This window comes from Thamnophis elegans, chromosome 14, assembly GCF_009769535.1.
Source record: "Thamnophis elegans isolate rThaEle1 chromosome 14, rThaEle1.pri, whole genome shotgun sequence".
NCBI classification, from domain to species: domain Eukaryota; kingdom Metazoa; phylum Chordata; class Lepidosauria; order Squamata; family Colubridae; genus Thamnophis; species Thamnophis elegans.
This window is the reverse complement of record NC_045554.1, coordinates 23632894-23653518: the sequence shown is the minus strand read 5'-3', so window position 1 is coordinate 23653518 and position 20625 is coordinate 23632894. Positions and strand designations below refer to the sequence as shown.

Genomic DNA, 20625 nt, shown 5'->3' with positions numbered 1-20625 from the left:
GCCGGCCCGTCGCCTTGACGCCCAGGAGGACGCCTGGCGCCTTGGACTGCAATTCCCAGGATGCCTCGCCATTGGCCCGGGCCGACGGGGCCGACGGGAGTCGTAGTCGGCGAGCCTCTCGCGCTCCTTCGGGCCGGGGCGGGCGAGTGGCTGTTGGGCTCCGCCGGTTGCCAGCCCGGCCCCCGACGTCCGGCAGGAGAGGCGCTCCCGCGGCCCGTTCCCCGCGGACGAGAGCGGCGGCAGCATGGAGGCCCTCGGGGAGAGGGCGCCCTCGGCGGCGCGGCCCCTGCTGCGTCTGCTGGGCGCGGAGGGGCGTTTGGCGTCCTGCGGCGGGCAGGGGGAGGCGGTTTGCTGGCCGGCCGGCATGGGCCGCGTCTCGGGCACCGTCCTGGCGGACGAGGAGTCGGAGCGCGACAGCGTCCACACGGGCGAGTCGCACGAGGGGGCCGAGGAACTGCAGGTGGAGCTGGCCCAGCTCTCGACCGAGCAGCTGCTGGCCCTGGTGGAGGAGAACAGGTGCGGCCGCCGCTGGCAGGGGAGAAAGGGGCGGCTCGGTCGGTGCCCGGACGCCGCCGAGAAAGGGGAGCGCGAGGCCGCCTTTGCTCGAACTGGAGCTCGTTAGAGCCACGGCCGCTCCCTGCTCGAGCCCTCCGAGCCCCCTGGGGGACGTGTTCTTGGGTGGGGCGAGGGAGTCCCAGCATCTCCCCCCTCAAGGTGTGAAGGCTGCCCTGGCTGCCCTGCTACAGGCTCCTCTGCTGGGCAGCAGCCGTTTCAGGAGCCGGGGCGAGGGAAAAAGGAGCGTCAATCATAGTGCAGAAAGTGGGGAAGGTCAGGATCTAGCACTCCAGATGAATTCAAATCACCGGGACCTGATGGGTTAGTTCCCAGAAGACTGAAGGAACTGGCAGGTGTTATCTCAGAACCATTGCACCCCATATATTTCAAGGATCCTGGACAGTGGTGGGTTGCAGGTGGTATACCCCGTACCGGAGCCTGCCTGGAGCACCGGATACCATTCCGGTACAGTGCTCCGGAGGGCCCACCCACCCACCTGAGCTCCTTACTGGTCTTTTAAGTCTTCGGCGCTTCCGCGAACGCGCATGGTGAGTACAGCGCCTGCATGACACTGCTGAGCAGCTGAAGCGTCACAGAGGCTTGCGGAGACGCTAAGATGTGCACGTCCATGTGGATGCCGCCGGGCCTGGGATCCGGAACCCACCACTGATCCTGGAGCACCTGGGAATTACCTGAGGACTGGAAAAGAGCTGCTGGGGTTCCCATCATCAAAAAGAAAAAGAAAAACAGCAGGGGAAACAAATGCAAGAAACTATAAGATCTATCAGCCTGACATCAATACTTGGGAAGACCTTTGAAAACATAATCAAGCAACAGATCTGCAAATACCTAGAAAGAAGCAAGGTTATAACCAGTAGCCAATATGGTTTGTCAAAAATAAATCATACCAAACAAATCTTAACACATTCTTTGACAAAATGACTACATTAGTGGACCAGCAAAATGCTGTGGACATAGTATACTTAGATTTCATTAAGGCATTTGGCAAAGTAGAAAAATGTGGGATAGACAGTATCACCACCAGATGGATTTGTAACTGGCTGATAAACTGTACTCAACAAGTAGTCCTTAATGGTACGACATCTACATGGAGGAAAATAAGCAATGGGGTACCACAAGGTTCCAAATGTCTTTATAAATGACTTAGATGAGGGAATAGAAGAGGAACGCATCAAATTTGCAGATGACACAAAGCTGGCTGGGATAGCCAACACCCCAGAAGATATATTCAAGATCCAGAAGGATCTTGACAGATTTGAATACTGGGCTCTGTCTAGCAAAATGAAATTCAATGTAGAGAAAAATAAGGTTTTACACATAGGCAAGAAAAAACATATAGGTAAAGATTAGGTGAAACTTAGCTCAATAGTGGTAACTGAAAAGGATTTTGGAGTCCTTGTGCACAGTCACCTAAATATGAGCCAGCAGTGTGCTGCAGCTGCCAAAAAAGCTAATACAATCCTAGGTTGCATTAACAGAGATAGAATCAAAATCATGTGACATGTTAGTACCACTTTATAAGGCCTTGGTGAGACCACATTTAGAATAATGTATCCAGTTTTGGTCAACGCAACATATAAAAAATGTTGAGACTCCACAGAGTACAGAGAAGAGCAACAAAGAAGGCTAAAACTTATGAAGAATGGTTGCAGGAATTGGATATGTCTAGTGAAAAGAAGGACTAGGACGGAACATGATAGCAGTGTTCCAATATGAGAGCCTCCTACAAAGACAAGAAGGCTCAACCCATTTTTCAAAGCATCAAAAAGGCAAAACAAGAAACGATGGAAACTAATCAAGGAGAGAAGCAACCTAGAACTAAGGATAAATTTCCTAATGAGAACAATTAACGTGGAAACCCTTGCCTTCAGAAGTTGTGGGTGCTCCCTCACTGAAGGCTTTTAAGAAGAAACTGGACAGCCACTTGTCTGGAATGGTATAAGGTCTCTTGAGAAGAGAGTTGGACTAGAAGACCTCCAAGGTCCCTTCCAACCCTGTTATTCTGCTTATGTTCAATAAAGCATCCCTGTGAGAAAACTACTTGGGTAGAAACTATAGATGAGGTAATGCCAGATAATGCTCGCACTAATGTTTGTGATGTGGCTAGACTGAACTCTTCTGGGAAGCTAGTTGTTGATGTGGCCATGGGGAAAAGGGAAATCTGAAGCTATGGGGAGAGAATTAGAGTGGGAACATGGAGTGTAAGAAGCGTGAGCTTGGAAAAGCTCAACAGTGAAATATGGAGCAACTGCCAGTTAACATCTTAGGCATCAGCTGAAGTCAGCTGGGATCAAACACTTAGAAAATCAAACTTGGGTACATGAAAAATGTTGAAAGAATAGCATTGCTTTAAAGTTACCAGGGATACAGCAAGAACAGTTTTTGGATACAATGCAATCAGTGACTGAATAATATAAGTCAGACTTGCAGACAACCCTTTAATGTAAAGATTGTTCATATTTCTGCTCCAACCACCAATGCAGAAGAAAAGGAGGTGGACAGAACATGAAGGAAGATGAGTCACTCTGAAGACTGAAATTCCGAAGTTGGAAACATGACAGAGGACAATTTAGTTGCAGTAACCCAACAGATTGCTAAGAATTGACAGTAACCTGATGACGTATTTATTAATCAATTTGGTATAGTTCAATAAAAAAGTCTCAGCAGAGGGGATGTAGAGTCTGCTTAGGATTTTATGGAGAGTAGCCTCATTTGAATGTTTCAAGTCCCATTTGGCCACGAACAAAAAGAAAAGGCAAGAGAATGAAAAAAGTTCTTTGAAATGTAACATCTTGCAGTGAAGATTAATCTGTTTAAAAGACATTCACAGTAAACATTAGAGAAATGCACGTAAAGATTATCAATATTTCTACATGGAACATTGGGACAAAGCAATACTGGGATACAATCCCCAAAATGACAGAATGATCTCAGTTCGAATCCAAGGCAAACCATTCGATATCACAGCAGTCCAAGTCTATGCCCCAACCATTGGTGCTGAAGAGGATGGAATTGACTGGTTCTATGAAAACCTACAGATCCTTATAGAATGAACACCAAAAATGATGTTCTTATCATCATGGGAGATTGGAATGCCAAAGTAGGAAGCCAAAGTAGGAAACCAGAATAACAGGTGAGTTTGGCCTTGGAGTACAAAAAAGCAGGGCACAGGCTGATAGAATTTTGTCAAGAGAATATGATGCAGCCAAAGATGGAGAAGCTCTATATGATCAGTAAAAACAAGACCAGGAGCTGACTGGCTTAGATCATGAGCTTGTTGTTGCAAAATTTGGGCTTAAATTGAAGGAAGTAGGGAAAAGCACTGGCCACTCAGGTATGAATTAAATCATATCCCTAGTGAATATACAGTAGAGGTGACAAATAGATTTAAGGAATTAGATCTGATAGACAGAGTGCCTGAACAACTATAGACAGAGGTTCACAACATTGTACAAGAGGTAGCAACTAAAACCATCTGAAAGAAAAATAAATGCAAGAAAGCAAAATGGCTGTCTGAGGAAGCTTTGCAAACAGCTGAGGAAAGAAGGGAAGCGAAAGGAAAGGGGGAAAGAGAAAGATACACCCAGTTGAATGTAGACTTCCAGAGAATAGCTAGAACAGATAAGAATGACTTCTTAAATGAACAGTGCAAAGAAATAGAAGAAAACAATAGAGATCTCTGCAAGAAAATTGGAGATATGAAGGGAAGTTTTCATGGAAAGATGGGCATGATAAAGGACCAAAATGGCAGGGACCAACAGAGGCGGAAGAGATTAAGAAGAGGTGGCAAAATTACACAGAAGAACTATACAAGAAGGAGCTTAACGTCCCTGATAACCACAATGGGGTGGTCACTGAACTAGAGCCAGACATCCTAGAATGTGAAGTCAAATGGGCTTTAGAAAATCTGAGCAACAACAAAGCCAGTGAAGATGACAGTATTCCAGCTCAGCTATCCAAAATCTTAAAAGACAATGAAGTAAAAGTGTTACACCAAATTTGCCAGTAAATTTTGAAAACTCAACAAGAGCCACAGGATTGGAAAAGGTCAGCCTACATTCCAATTCCAAAGAAGGGCAATGCCAAAGAATGTTCAAACTACCGCATCATTGCACTCATTTCACATGCTAGCAAAGTTATGCTCAAAATCCTACAAGCTGGGTGTTATGTCAATTTCACTGTATTTGTAAACTATGTATATATATACAATGATAATAAAGTAAAGTAAAGCTGGGCTCCAGCAGTATGTGGATCGAGAACTACCAGAAGTACAGGCAGGATTTCAAAGAGGCAGAGGAACTAGAGATCAAATTGCCAACATACACTGGATCATGGAGAAAGCTAGGGAGTTCCAGAAAAAGATCTGCTTCATTGGCTATGCTAAAGCCTTTGATTGTGTGAGGTTCTTAAAGAGATCATCTTTATGACCTTATTTATCTTTTGAGAAATCTATATGCAGGTCAAGAAGCAACAGTGAGAACTGGACATGTAATAATTGAGTGGTTCAAATTTAGGAAAGGAATCTGGCATGGTTGTATACTGTCACCCTGCCTATTTAACTTATATGCAGAGCACATCATGAGAAAGGCTGGGCTAGACGGATCAAAAATTGGAATTAAGATTGCCAGGAGAAATATCAACAACCTCAGATATGCAGATAATGCCATTCTAGTGGCAGAAAGTGAAGAACTAAAGAGCCTCTTGATGCAGGTGAAGAAGAAGAGTGCAAAAGTTCGCTTGAAACTCAACATTAAGAAAACTAAGATCATGGCATCTGGCCCTCTCAATTCCTGGCAAATAGATGGGGAAGAAATGGAGGTAGTGACAGATTTTATTTTCCTGGGCTCCGAGATCACTGCAGATGGGGACTGCAGCCAGGAAATTAAAAGACACTTGCTCCTGGGGAGGAAAGCTATGGCAACTCTCTACAGCATACTAAAAAGCAGAGACATCACCCTGCCTCTAGTCAAGGCTATGGTTTTCTCAGTTGCAATGGATGGCTGTGAAGGTTGGACCATAGAAAAGGCTGAGCCCCAAAGAATGGAGGCCACCTAATGAGAAGGAGGGACTCACTGGAGAGGGAATCTAATTCTGGGAAAGATTGAGGGCAAAAGAAGAAGGGGATGGCAGAGAATGAAGTGGCTGGATGGAGTCACTGAAGCAGTCGGCGTGAACTTAAATGGACTCCAGAGGATAGTAGAGAACAGGAAGACCTGGAGGAGTGTTGTCCACGGGGTCGCGATGGGTCGGACTTCACAACCAACAACAACATTGGGACAGTTTTTTATATTATAGTCTGCTGTCTCCCATTGAAGCCAAGTTCTGTTCTGAAAATGATGCCCAACTTTCATATTTTGCTCCCAGAATCAAGGAATGATTGTTATTATTTATTCAAATTGTATGGCTACCCACCTCACTTATGACTAATAATCCAATAAAAAGTGGTTAAAAACCAATATAAAAACACGTAAGTCCCTAACCATTTTAAAGATAGAAGATCTGATCAGCCACAGAATTCATTAGATCAAAAATTCAGCTCACCCAGCCCATTTCCAAGGAACCTTATGAGTTGCAACTCAATAAAATGAGAGGAAGCTGGTTAGATATTCAAAGCTCTAATTCTATGGATGAGAAATGATTGCTTGAAGAGGAGAAAACAGGTGTGGGTAAAGCAGAATTCTCCAAGGTTTTTTTTTTCCTTTTCAGCTAAGTTGAGATAAATAGAAGGTAACTTGAATTAGTGTACTGCTTGGTTTTGATTATGGAATATAGTCCTCGATTTATGGACCATTCATTTAAGAACTGTTCAAAGTTACAGAGCTGCTATAGCGGTGACTGGTCTTCACACTTATGACAGTCGTAGCATCCCCACAGTCATGTGGTCAGAATTTATGTGCCTGGCAACTAGCATATATTTAGAGAGGTTGCGGTGTCCCAGCGTCACCTAATCACCAGTGGTGACCATTCCAGGATTTACATTGCTGCTCCTAATCTGACAGGTGGTCTGTCCGTGGTCTACATGCCTAAAACCCTTCAAAGGGCTGGATTGAGGAAAGGAATTTGTCTTTCTCAGAATTTGCTCAAGTGCTACTGGCGTTTTTTTTTCATTTGTGATGTCTGGATGAGCCACATGCCTCTAAGTTCACTCACTGAGTTTTTCTCTCTGTCTTCAGCCACACCAACGCCATGTTCAAAGTTGAAACAGAAATGTTTGAGAAATTTTTCACTAGATTGGAGCCAAAAGACGTGGTAGGAGAAAGACACGGTTCATCGCTGGACTTGGGACAAGCACCATATGTAAGCCATGTAATAATTTACAGTGCTGCCACTTTAGTGATGGGATAGGTTTCCGAATTGCACCACATGCTTACTGGTGACTGAATGTATCCATAGTCTTTGTTGTTCAACCCAAAGGGCCGCATTCACACAGGTCTTAGGGTTTAAAATACTGTTGAAATGAAAACTAAAGTAACTACATTGTGCAAATGCAACCATTAGATTTTTACTAACCTGGTTTAGCTGATTTCTCATCTAACACTTGGGTCCCCTTACCTTCCTTCTTTTTTACTCCTCCACACAATTAAATCTACTTTGCCAATTCACCCTGAAATGCTCTATTTTTATTGTTTTACTTGGGTTAAGATTTGCCTTATCTTAAATCTTTCCTCCAAAACTTTCACTCCAATATAATTTCTCCATGGCAGTCAAGAGTCTGCATTTCAGCAGTGCAATCCCAACCTGTTCATGGTAGCCTAAATTTAGGAGCACCCTCCGCCCTGCCCCTGCAACTATGCAAATCATGAAATCTGTCAAACTCGGGTGATCAGGGCGGGTGGAGCAGGGTCAGAAGTCAGGTTTGGCTGCCTGGCACAAGCCAAAAGCCCGGGAGGAGCTCAGGAAAGGTCCCTCTGGCAAAACAGGGGAGATGGAGAGGGCCAGTTTCCCCTTATCTCATTGCTTTGCTTTAAAATGGCTCTGGAGCGCTGCTAAAAACGCTGTGCAACACATTACTCTCCTCTGAAGGATTCCCCACCCTTTGGGAAACACAATCTAGTGATCGCTTTCGATGCTTGCTAGATTCAAGTTGCCATTCCTCCACAGCCTCAGAGTGGCATGTAAGGGTGTTGCTTTTGGGGATTTTTTTGGCCACAACAGCCCAGTAAAGTCAGGCTGAAAAATTAGGACTGTCAACAGGCAGCTGAGAGTGGATTGAACTGAGGATTCCCCATGCCTTGTCCAACACTGTCAGTTCCTGGTGAGGTTCGGATTGTTGCAGCCGTTTTCCACAGCAAGGATGGAGCCTGGATTAGCTGAGTCCAGGCAGGGAGATTTATGAATCCTACTCAATTCCAAATTTCTCCAACCTGGTCAGCTGCCTATGAGTAACCCGGGTGAGAAATAGAACATCAGAGTCCCCTGAACATTTGATTAAATGGCTGCTAAGCACCCAACTCATGTTGAAGCCTGTAGCAATGGTCAGAAGAACAGAAAGGAAAAAATACAAGTGGGATTGTGACAACATCATAACAATAACAGAGTTGAAGGGACCTTGGAGGCCTTCTAGTCCACCCCCTGTTCAAACAGGAGAACTTATATCATTCCAGACAAGTGGCTGTCCAGTCTTTTCTTAAAAGTCTGCAGTGATGGAGCAGCCGCACCTTCTGTTTGGAATAAAATAGCACATGCATTCAAGCCAATTTGACCAATATTGTGTCATCAAGTTCTGATTATGTTCACATCCATCCAGTAATGTTTATTTGAATCAAATTCACAATGAAGCACTTAAAGGAATGGCTTAGAAGTTCACATTTGTATTTTGGATCTCCCCCTGGCTTTGTTTATAAAAGACCCTCCCTCCAAATAACTCATCTGAGTTATTGTGTTTCTCCCAAAATGCTGCTTTTTTGCAGGTGGATTTTCATTATTTTTTAAGTGATGCATCAGTGATATTGTTGCTTAGAAAATCATCTTTTAATCTTAAGTATCAGCTTAATGTCCAGTATCCTATATTTTACCCAGACTTAGGGAAATAAAGTAGATTATCACGATCCTTTTCATTCTGAATTTAGACATGGAGACAACATTGGTCACCCATATCTTTATAGAGAGGAGAAAAATAGTGATTTTTTTTTGTTAATCTTGAACACTCTATGGTTTTTGGTGCTGTTGGCTTTAAATTCTTGCTGGAATGCTTGAGGGAGCTACCAGTTGAGGTTCCACTTTATGATAGTTCTGCCTCTTCATTTCCTGAAAATAATACTGGAGAAATTCTGCTTAGTCATTTGGGAATTTTTCTCTGCTGTATTCAAGGTTATTTATTGTCTTGCATCCTCTATAAATATAATAATATAAATTTATATATAAATGTAAATAATCAATATTTAGCTACTTGGAAGGCTCATCCATAACTCTGGAACTAATAGACAGCCATATTTCTCCTTTATGATGAACTCAAAGTTGGGCATCTCCATGGCTAATGAATGTCTCCTGAATGTAAGGAAATGGATGTGATTAACTCAGTGGTCTCAAAATGGAGGAGGCTGTATTTCAGGATTTGGGGAAAATGCCAATTATTGGAAGGAGTTGCTTTCTCCTTAAGGATCTGGAGGCTGTAGATTAGGGGTGTCAAACTCACATTGTCACAGCATCATCAGGTGACGTATCAGGATTCCCCCTTCGCTAAACCATGGGTGGGGGTGGCCAGCATGTGACACATCCAGCCCCTGGGCCGGGAGTTTGACAGCCCTGCCCTGGATACATCTGTGGCGAGGAAGGCATTCTATTGGCTTCAGCTGAGAAAGCAATTGCGTCTCTATCCGGAGGAAAAAACCTGGCTTTGGTGACTCATGTGTTGAACTTGGAAGCTGTGGAGACATTTGGGGAGTCACAGTGAATGCAGAGCCTAGCAGATGGGTTGAGGTGCTCACAAGCACATATGTACATAACAACATAGGGCTCAGCCCATTAACTGGGTTATCCTGTTCCCTTCCATCCTCAGCAAGACATATTTTAGGTATTCCTGTAGATAAATTTAACCCCTGTGGTCAATTCAGATTCCTCCCTGTTGGGCCCAGTGTAGAATATGCTGCTGCTGGAATTGTTGAATGGGTTATTTTAATTGTTTCCATATTTACATTTGAAAATATTTTTCAAGTTTTATGGCGAGATCTTAAGTCATATTTGCACCCACTGTCTCTTAACAAATCTGAAAGTTAATACTGAATCAGAAAAAGGAAATCTGAAAATTAGTTTGGCAAATTCTAAATGCCCAAAACTTGGCTTTTGCTGGAGGGTGGCTCAGGACCGTGCCTTTGGATTGTAGCCGCGGGGCAGGCGCAAGTCGAAATCCCGAATCACAACGGATCGTGTGATATGCCTGACGGTGGAACAGAAATGTGACCTGGTGCAGCGGGAGTTGGAAGAGACCAAGGAAGATCTGCAGCTGATGAAGGAGAACTCAGAAAGGAACTTGCAGAATTACCTGGTAACATTTTCCTTAGAATGGCTGCTGGGGAATTCTGGGAGTTGAAGTCCACAAATCTCAAAAGTTGTCAAGGTTGAGAAACCCTGGACTGGACTGTATTTCCCAGTCTGTGTCACCAGGTCTAGGAAGTTGTACTTTACTATCTTGAGTGGGGCAGGCTGTCACCCATCCCTGAGCTGTAACAAGGGGAGTATTCTTTGTGGCTGTGGCTGGTGGTGGTGGCTTCTATGTAAGGGGGTCTGCTTTGCTTGGCTACCTTGAGCTTCAAGGCCTCCCCCCACCCCCAGCAAATAAGTGAAATATATCATGTATTTATTTCCAACATAATTTCAATTCTTCAGGCTATCCTAGAGGAAGCAGATATTCGCTTGGTTGAAATTAAGAGAGCTATGATGGAGTTTGACAAAGACATAGTCAAAACTATAACTAAGAAGAAAGGGAGCGTCATTGCCTCTGATAAGGTGCTGCGATATATGGAGGACCAGATTCGTTCTAGGGTCAGTAGAGAAAGTTGGCAGTTAATCAGTTATTCTCATTTTATTCTTATAAATTATATTGACATTGGTGAATGTGCATACAAGGTTTTTTTTTCCCATTGGCATTCTTACAGTGTTCCTGATCTTTGGTATGTGCCAAACAATGAAACACATTTAGATATCTGTAATTGTCATTGCCTTCAGAGAATTATTGAATTATTGTTCCTTTATTAGACCTCCATCCAAAAAAAAATCAGTTTATAAAGCTCCATAAAAATATAATTGCCATTTTGGAAATCCCCTGCCTACTTGATCCTCCATTATTGAATATATATTGAATATGTACTTATATACTGCTTCACAGTACTTCACAGCCCTCTCTAAGCGGTTTACAGAGTCAGCCTCTTGCCCCTAACAATCTGAGTCCTCATTTTACCCACCTCGGAAGGACGGAAGGCTGAGTCAACCTTGAGCCTGGTGAGATTTGAACTGTCAAATTGCAGGCTGTCAGCAGGCAGCAGAAGTAGCCTGCAGTAGTGCACTCTAACCACTGTGCCACTAAGGGGAGATTATCCCTGTGAATGGTCTTGGTTGTATTTTGTTCTCTCTTTTTATTTTTCATGTTTTCTTAATCCTATCTAAACTTCCTAGAATTGCAGCTGGTAAATCGAGTGGGGATATAAGTTGATTAAACAATAACAGCAACAAAACAAAATAAATAGAATATATCATCTTGCTTCCTGATTTACCTGTATCCTAATGGTAGTCACAGCTTCACTACCTCCAAGTCCTGTACAGTATGGAGAGATGGGAAATTCTCACAGGAGCCGTAAAATGTGGAGAAAGGATGATCATTCTTTTCAGGGACCCAAACTGAGGGAGGTCAGAAGTTTGGGCTTGGAGGTTTCAGGGTGCTTTAAGCCTCCCAAATAATTGAGGAACAGACATCACTCCTTCAAGTTCCTGAAACCCTCCCAAAATGAGAATGCTGCTCTTGAGCAGTAATTGACATGTAAATTTATAAACTCTGCAAAGCAGTAATCCCTGAGCCAATGGAAGCAATCTGTCTTGGAATAAGGAATGTCCTTTCCATTGATCCTGTGCCTCCTCCTCCTCCGAGTATTGTGGCTAATACCATCTAAGGCATACCTGGTTTCTGTTTATGAATTCCAGTTATCTGGCCAGATTAAATAAATAAATATAAGGTGTTTCACATATTTTTATTTCATAGAAAATAAGGACATTGTAATTACCATATTTTTTGGAGTATAAGAAGCACCTTTTTTACTCTAAAAAGAGGCTGAAATTCTGGCTGCGTCTTATACACCGAATACAGCATTTTTTGCCTCCCGAAGCCCCGCCCCCTTCACCAAAATGGCCGTGCATACCCTTATGGAGGCTTTCAGACAGCTCCTGGGGGCTGGGGTGGACAGAAATTAGCGAAAAACAGGCTGTTCCCCCCCCCATCCCCAGCAGCACTGTATAAGCCTCCATAAGGCTATGAATGCAATTTTTTTTTGACAAAAAAAACGGACTGTTTTTGCCAAAAACGGGCCATTTTAGGGAGGTTTGCAAGTGTAAAAACTTTTTTTCCCTTTCAGAAAGCTGTTTAGTTGGCATGCACACACAGTGCGCATCAAATGCGCGCACACAGCGTGCTCATGAGCAAACCAGCAGTAGTGCCTTTACAGGGCTGTCTTAATTGAAACGTAACTCAATATAAAGTTTGTGTGACATAGTCCTAAACTTCATGGATTACACAAACCCCAATCTGGACAAATGGCTTTCTGCCTTACCAGGTTGTGGAAATCTGTCCCAGGTCCCTGATACACCATGTGTGTCTTGATTGAATATGGGAGGGGAAGTGATCTTCCCAAAGGAAGAAGTCTGAAAAATCAGTCAGGTTGCTTTATTTTTCAGGATGTTATGAAGGAAAAAATCCATTTGAAAAACGATTCTCTAAAAGTTCAGAAGAAGAAGATGCAGATGCAACTCAAGCAGGTACAGACCATTCCTGACGATGCCAGCTGAAGCCTTTAGTTTTTTATCTCTAATGTAGAAACAACACAAACCCCGAAGGTACAAAGCCTTACTTACACAGTAGATGCTTTTAGAAATCTCACACAGAGAGGGAAAAAGAGGAAGAAAACAACAGGAGAGGAGGAATCCAACCAAAGAAGATGTGCGTGTGTTAAAATAAATGCCTAGCTTCACCCATGATGGAATCGGGCAAGTGGGCGTTCTGGGCCTTTGGCTTCAGAGGTGAACATTTTCCTTCAACCCAGAATTTCAGCTCTGGAGGGAGAATTCCTTTCGCCCCAGAACTTAATTACGGCTTTAACTAGAGTTCCAGATGGATAAGATGAAGTTCTTCATAAATGGATGAATTCCAATTTGTGACATATAATTAGACATCGCCCTAACATTTTAAATTCTTATTTTTCTTTCTTAAAACTTATCAATAAAAATGTGAATTTTAGACAAAAACAGGTCCGCTTAAATCCTAGGCATTAGAATCCCCTCAAAAATAATTCCAGCATAAAGTTCCCATCTACCCTACCCCTTGTCCCACAAGCATTATAGGGAACCTTCTGATGAATTAGCTCCCGCGTCCAGGCTGGAGAGGGCGTGTCCTCTACTTTCCCCCACAGCACATTGTCAGCCCTTCGAGGTAGACCAGATTAGGAAACCAAAGTCATGAATACTAAACCTAGTTTATTATAATCTTGCAGAGACATCCTGGGTGTGCCTCCCTTTCCTCCCGTTCTCTTCCTGAGAACTAGGGAGGGCCCAGCCTGAGATGCTTTCTCAAACTGCATTTCTGGCCCAGACTCAAGTTTCTTCCCTCCGGCCAATGTTTCATTCCCACCACCCCTCCCATTCTGAGCTTCTGTCTCTGGCGCACAAAGGCTCTGCAACCCGCCTCTGTGAGGCAATCCCTCCCTGTGTGTTGCAAGAGGAGCGCCCCTTCCTTCCATCCCTGGTGGCCCTTTGGCTCTGGGCTGCAGGACAGCTGAAGCCCTGGTCATTTTCTTCTTCCAAGGGTTCCTGCCGATTGGGCAAAAGTGGAGAGGAAAACAAGGGAGGGCTTCCCGTTGAAATCCTGTGTCCTCAAAGGCCCCCTCCCCACAAAAGAATGGTGGCTTTTCCCCCACTGAGGCAGGAAGCTAGTAATCCAAGTCAGAGCAAGTGCTGTTCAGATGCCCCCCTGCCCCCTCCCATCCCCTGTCCCCCCATGGCTCAGAGCAGCTGAGAGGTGGGAAAGGCTTGGTTGCTGGCCTGGGCATCTGGCTGCAGGGCAGGAAAGGTCTCACTTGAAGAGGACAAAAACCTCGACATTCTTCTAGATACAAGTGAGGGTCCTCCTATCCCAAAGGGCCTCTTCCGCTACACTCTGTGTTAGCAATATTCTTCAGTGGCCTATTGAAATAAATGTAGGTTTAGCTTTTTAAATTGGGGTGATTCCAAAGTAGTTTTTAATGAAGATTCAGACTTCAGCTATTACCCAAATCCTCCAACTGTCTCTTGCAGGCTTTGTGGTTGGGAAAACAACGGATTTGTGGCTAAAGCTGCAGAGGTTCAGACAATAACTTTCTAATTATGCCAATAATGCTTTGTGAAACAAATTGCAAACAGAAGTCAAAACCTCTAAGATTTTATTTAGTTCAGTAGGACCAGGGGTGAAATTCAGTTGCTTCGGACAGGTTCTGGAGAACCGGTAGCAGACATTTTGAGTAGTGCTGTGACCCAACAAATACCAACTCTGGCTGATGATAGAGTGGGGTGAAAATGGACAGTTAAGTTAACCTGGCCCTAACCTCACTTGGTGCAGGACAGATGAGCAACGTATTTGCATCACATTTTTGGGTCTGCACTTTAAAGTTGTGCTGTCACTCACCGCACTTTCCTCCCACCTTCTTTTTAGCCCACTCCAGAAACTTTCTTGCTTTTCTCAGTCCAGGCAGCCAGAGTTTTTCAGTCCCTTCTGGCAGTTCAGGCCGCTCTGTGTTTGTCTGAATATGGCTTTGCTGCAGTGAAGCATGAATGAAAGAATGATCTAGCAAAAGGTCCCTGGTCAGGCTGGGCTGGCTCTGAAATGCTTCAAATGGGAACCTGTCTATCAAAATTTGTGGCTGATTTGCAGAAGGAGGAGCTGGGAGAGGCGCTGCATGAGGTCGATTTCCAGCAGCTCAAGATTGAGAATGCTCAGTTCCTAGAGAAAATAGATGAACGGAACCAAGATTTACTGCAGCTGAAACTGACTGTTGGCAACACCCTGCAGATCCTCAACTTCTACAAGGTCAGGCGATTGAGTCATCCCCAGAGGGCTGCTGACGGGGTCCCGAAAAGATCACCCTATCTCTGCATCACATGTGGACCCTCGTCGCTCAGCCTCAAGAGAACCTTGGGTCTCCCACTCGGTCCTCTGGGGGAGATCAGTGGAGGATAGGAGACCACTAAGGGTGTTCCTGGGAACCACTAAGGAGGAAACGGGAAACCTGAAAGGCTGCCCTCCCTCCCCAAACAACCAGAATCCATCCCGTATTTTGGCTGTCTTGGGAGGTTTTGTCCAACCAAGGTACGTTCACCTGTCTGTACTTTGACAGTGATGCCTCCCTCTGGATCGTCTTCTATTTTAGAGGAAGCTGCACTATGCAACAGCCATGGCTACCTACCTGGTGAAAGACATTGCGCAGAGGAAGGAGTCCCTGGAGAAAATTGCGCGCGAGGCCGTCCTTGTGGAAGAGGTAGGGGGAAGAGGGGGGCTCCAGCAGGGGCCAGGAAGAGAAAGACCTGCTGGTTCACTCTGGGGAGGCAGGCAGGTCACCTCCAGGGGACATTTCGAGCCACCTGATCCAACCTTTACCGTGGTTTTACTTTTTCCCCTCTTGCTTTAACTGCTGCCGTTGATTCCTCAGGTATCTCAATCAGTGTGGATCAAATTATAGACCAATCCAGGCCCTAAAATTAAAACAAACAAGCCAAAGCTCCATATGTGCCAAAACCTGGGCAGGAAATGAAAAGAGTCATCCTTGGACTGAACGGCCTCGCCATCTTTGATGCTTCAGGGTGGGAATAAAGTGTTAAAAACCGTAGAGGGCAAATTTGGATAATGAGAAAGCAGATCTCCTGTAGTTAAAGAGACACGGTGCCTGTTGAGCCACAGAAGCCGCGGCTTTCCCCGCTCGGAAGACAGAGCAGTTTACTGACTCCTGGGGAACTTCTGCTCCCTTCCCGGATTGCCATTCTCTGCCTCTTCGGCCGATTTCCTCCTGGTTTAGACGATGCGAGAAAAATGGCCCCAAAGCCAGTTGCCACCTGGGAGCCCTGGAGCCCTGTGGGACTTGGGGTAGCCCATTCTGCCCCTGGAGAGAACTCGGTTGCCCCCACCCACAAGCGGCCTTGAGGGCTTGGCTTCTCTTGCTCGGTTGCTCGCCTGAGCACACCATGAGGGGGGAATACCCATGCCCTCCTTTCCTGTCCTGGGGCAGCTGCTCCAGTTTTTTCAAGGGGGGGGGGCTTGCAAGAACAGAGGCCACCTGGAGCAGGACAGCCGTTCTCAGTCCTTGTTCCCGGCATTTCTGTGTCGGCAGGAGGGAAGACAGGTGGGCTTTTTCAGACTGCTCTACAGAGAATCGGGAAATGGAAATGGTGACCGTGTTGGAATTCCCTGATCCCCAACCGTAGATTTTCCTAGGAACTCATGAGGTGTCACGATGAATGTCATTTGTTCAAAGTATTTAAGGAAGCAACAAGATAAGGGCGGGTGGGTTTAATCCTTTTCCTGTGCTGTAAAGATCCTGAGTCCCAGTTAACGTGGATCCATGGTAGGCAAAAGGTCAGGGCCAAGATCAGGATCCCTCCCAGGGCGCTTTGTCTCTTTCACAGGAACGGGTAAAGGCTGAGACCCTGAACAAAAAACTACGGCGACAACTGGCAGAATACAAAGTTCCTCCTGTTCTCAACTACGTTCACGAGAAGGTGGCTGTTCACGATCTAGAAAACAGCCTCAGGATCTGGGAGAGGAAGGTGGAAATTGTAGAGGTAGGGCTGTGACCTTTTACGTTACTTTTGGATGGAAGCACATCTGATACATTCTTCATAGGAAAAGATGTGCCACAAGACATTTTGGGGCATCCGGTTGAAGAAAACCAACAATCATTGTAGAGAATTTCTAAAGATCATGGGAAAACCACGTCAGTAAATGTGCTTAAGCTTCTCTTGTTACGAAGGACCGTGTGTGTTTCCTAGTTGGTAACCATGAGCAGCCGCTTGTTTTTCACTGTTTGCAGAGCAACCTTTGTTTTAAACTTTCCAAGCATTAGAAGAGGTCAGTAACAAAGTAAGCGTAGGTAAGTTCTGACCACGGTGTTTGTTTGCGTTCATGTGGAAGTGGACATGGCTGATTTTCTGGTTACTTTGAATGGACATCACGCTACAAACCCTCCCACATTGACAGATGCAAGAAGGAAAGAGACTTGGAATGAGAGTTGCCAAATTAGGTGCTCAGATGCTTGAGATCTAAAAGAGAAATAAAAATGAAGACAAGATAGTATTTAATCTTCTGTAAGAACCTATTAATATTTGTCCGTGAGAAGGACCTGCACCAGGTTCTTGGGCCATCCTCCTTGTTACTTCAGCTTCTGCTCTGTGTGCCACTTGTGCCACAAAGTATGGCCTTATTCTGACCCAGCTCCCCATACACGACATACCCTCTGAAGGGAACTCAAAGATTCCTTTATGAGGAGCCCCAGCAGCCCCAGCAAAAAGCTTCTTTCTCACCGCAGGCTAACAATTCTATCTGTCTGGAAGGTGAATAGTTGTCTACCACATCTATTGATCTCTGCCGCCTGCCTTTTATCCCCAGAGCTAGGGTGGGGCTTCGGTAGCAGCGGTGGCTCTTCTGTCCCAAGGACCGGCCCAACGATTTCCACTGCTCTCCTCTCTCTTCAGGCACTGGTCCCAGTTGTTCCTCCTCTTCCTCATCAGCCACCTCCAGACGTGGGGGCTGTTGACTCTCCATCTGAGGGCTGACGGATGGCCCAGGATCTGCTTCTGCCTCTCTCTCTCTCTCTGCCAGCTCCATTCCCCCCCCCCACCCAGAGCGCTGAGGTTGCCTTGATGCTGACCCTGACTCCCACGCCTCCTCCTCCTCTGATTCGGCTGCTGGAGGGGCCCGGTGGCTGATAGGCCACAACAGCTGTGACAGGGAGACTGCCCTGTATTGCTGAGAGGGGAGAGAGGTTGCCCACCTTGCAGAGGGTTCCTTGAGCCAGACCTGGAGCCTACCTCATGATGTGCTTCCCTGGGGTTGAATGGTTTCCCTGCTTACTTGACCTTACTTTACCTTAGGACATTTTTGTAATAAAGTAGAAAGTTGGCATTGTTGTTGTTATTATTATTGATTTCATCTTCAATTCGATTCACATTTGGGACTGGTAAAACTTAACAGTTCAAGCCCAAACCAAGGACCTGAGAGCTGCTAAAGTAACGTCTGAGTTTATAGGCAGTTCCGAGTAAGGCATTTTTTTGCAAAGTCGGGACATTCAGGTTCAGAATTTCCATTTCTCCAGGCAGCCCTTTAAGGGATGTTGCTCCACGGCTCCTATGACTATTGATACAACCATTTGTTTCTTCCTCCACCATCGATCAATTTGCAGATCGCAGTATTTGGTTATTTTTTCTAGTTGTTTCTCTTCAATTCGTGCATCACCCAGTATTGCAATATCAATGAAACAGACTTTTTCTTTTTATTATCATTATGCTGTTATTGTTGAAGTGGTGGAAGTAGTGATAGTGAAACTGGCTCAAAGTCACTCAGCTGGCTTTCATGAGTAAGGCAGGAATAGAATTCATGGTCCCCTGGTTTCAAGGCCAGCACCTTCACCACTACAAGTAGCCCCTTGAATAACAACCGTGATGGAGTCTGCTGTAACTCAGAATGGTTGCTAAATGACCGGTCGTTAAGTGAGGACTACTGTACACCAAACTAGCATGCAGCAAAGGAGAGGGCCAACCTGCAGGATCATCTCTCTTCCCAAGTATTCCTTTAGACTCCAACTGTCTTCTCCCCCCCCCCCCCCCTGCAGCTCTTTCAGAGAATAGAAATGGTGGGCACTGCAACTTGTGCTTTGTTTGGAAATTGTCCCATGGCTGGGGAAGAATAAAAGGGTATCTGCAATACTCGGCCATGGGAGAGGCAGAACAAGCGACATTCTGGTCAATTATTTTCATGCTTATCTGCTAGCCATTTTGTGAGACCACAGGTAGTGTGTTGTGCAAATCTCAACTATGCATGTCAGTCCACATCAGCCTCCCCCCACCCTGAAGTGGAGGTTCCTGGGGGAGGGGAGGGCTCTATCCTTCCTCCAGGCCAGAGGAGGAGAGACCACCTGTCCACACCTTCTTTCCTCTCTCGCAGATGGCCTTGAAAAGCTACCGCAATGTTTGGCACAAGGCGAAGATGGCCAGTCACCAGCTGCAGGTGCTTCTGCCCGAACAGGAGAGACGCAAAGCAACAGAGGTGGGGAAGGGGACCCTCACCTGGCCTTTGATGGGGAGGGGGGAACCAGGAGCCCCTCAGCACAGCGGGGCCTTCTATGGCCTTCCATTACCTCTCTTGGGTGCCTCCCCCCATTTCTCTTTCTAGTTTGACCTCTCCACCCCATGGTATTTTCTCCCCCCCCCCCCGCCTAGTTTCTTTCTTTTGAAGAAAGGGCTTGGCAGTAGAGCTGCACAGCTGAGCTAAAGTCACACCCAGCTTCTTCTCTCCGCAGGGCCTCTAGAGAAATAAGGAAAAGGGGGGCAGGAGAAAACTCGCAAGCCTTCTGCTGCACCCCTGGCCTCTTCGTCCTGATGCAGACCTTCCTCCTGATGATCCCCCGCCCCCGCCAGACCAAGGCAGGTTTTGGATAGGCACGAAGCCCCTGGAGGCCACCAAGAGGGAGGCTTTCTCCATGCTGCCTCAGACCTCAAGGCTTCTGTTTCTTCCTCTGCAGACTGGCTTTTAAAGTCTGTTCGGAAACTGATCTGTTTGAAGTTATGAATAGATCATGATAGACCTGCTTGACTGCAGAGCTATGAAGTTTATTCAAATCACTCAGCAATATGAGAATGAATAAAAGGAGTGGTAATGCATCCAGACTCCCCGTGTGCAGGGCTAAAATTGAGCCTTTTGGGAAGTGGGGGAAGGGGACAGAAACCTTCAAGCCAGACATTCTCCAAAGAGAGGCCCTAAAAGCACCAAGCAGAAGTGCAGTTGCAATGGACAGCTTGCTGGGTGGATTTCCCTGCCAGAGCCTGAGAAAAAGTGGGAAGGGAGAAGTAGCATCAGAGCTATTCAAGGTGCACATCCACAGGAATCGGATCTCAGGGCCGTACAAGAACTCAGCCCTCTTTCCTTCTCACCCGTCTTTTGCACTTCAAGGGAGGGGCCTACTGCATGGACCCAAATGAAGGGCAAAGGCAGTCAAGCCACCGGCCGCAAACTGCCTGCCCTGGGGAGAAGCAATCAATTGGGTCCCCAACAGCTTAGTGGGCGAAGAGACCTGAGAAGGACTGAATGGGAAGATGGACTTGGATTGTCCTCCATTGTCAGAGGATGCTGCCTGGGTCAGAACTTTCCAGCACAGGCTTCTTCTCTGTGCGAGAAACACTAAAACAAAACGAAAGTGACAGGTTGGAGGCAACATCTAAAAGTGTCCAGAATCTTGTGTGAAGTTTCATGGTGAGAAATCTTTAGCAGGAGATGCCTTCTGTAAATTTACATGTTGTAAGTTAAACAGGTTGAAATGGGGGGGGGGGGAAACTAAAATATGAGAATATAAAGAAATGTTCAATTGAAAACAAATATATAACCCAATTTTTTCTTAGCCTGCACAAAGAAAATACCTGGCCAAATGTTTGAGAATAAATGCAAGTGGACTCAATAGGAGTTCACAATCAGAAATGAAAGGATTCTAGCTACTCTCCCTGGCTCTTCAGCTGCTTCAGAGGAGCCACATGGCGCCCTTCAGAGGAGGAAGAGGGTGGAGACCATGGATGGAAGAAGCAAAATGGGGGCTGCATCTCCTCCCTCCTGGTCTTTTG

At 45.7% G+C, this 20625-nt stretch overlaps 1 protein-coding gene across 1 annotated transcript; it reads left to right on the top strand.

The window, feature by feature from the left end:
- The first annotated feature begins 144 nt into the window (after nucleotides 1–144).
- CCDC113 (coiled-coil domain containing 113) lies at nucleotides 145–20350 on the top strand. Its single transcript, XM_032230903.1, has 10 exons — nucleotides 145–516; nucleotides 6750–6873; nucleotides 9899–10060; nucleotides 10402–10557; nucleotides 12457–12537; nucleotides 14681–14836; nucleotides 15177–15284; nucleotides 16426–16581; nucleotides 18959–19060; nucleotides 19314–20350. Exons 1-10 carry the CDS (start codon nucleotides 245–247, stop codon nucleotides 19320–19322), a joined length of 1326 nt encoding a protein of 441 aa, XP_032086794.1. The 5' UTR covers nucleotides 145–244; the 3' UTR covers nucleotides 19323–20350.
- The last annotated feature ends 275 nt before the right edge of the window (nucleotides 20351–20625 follow it).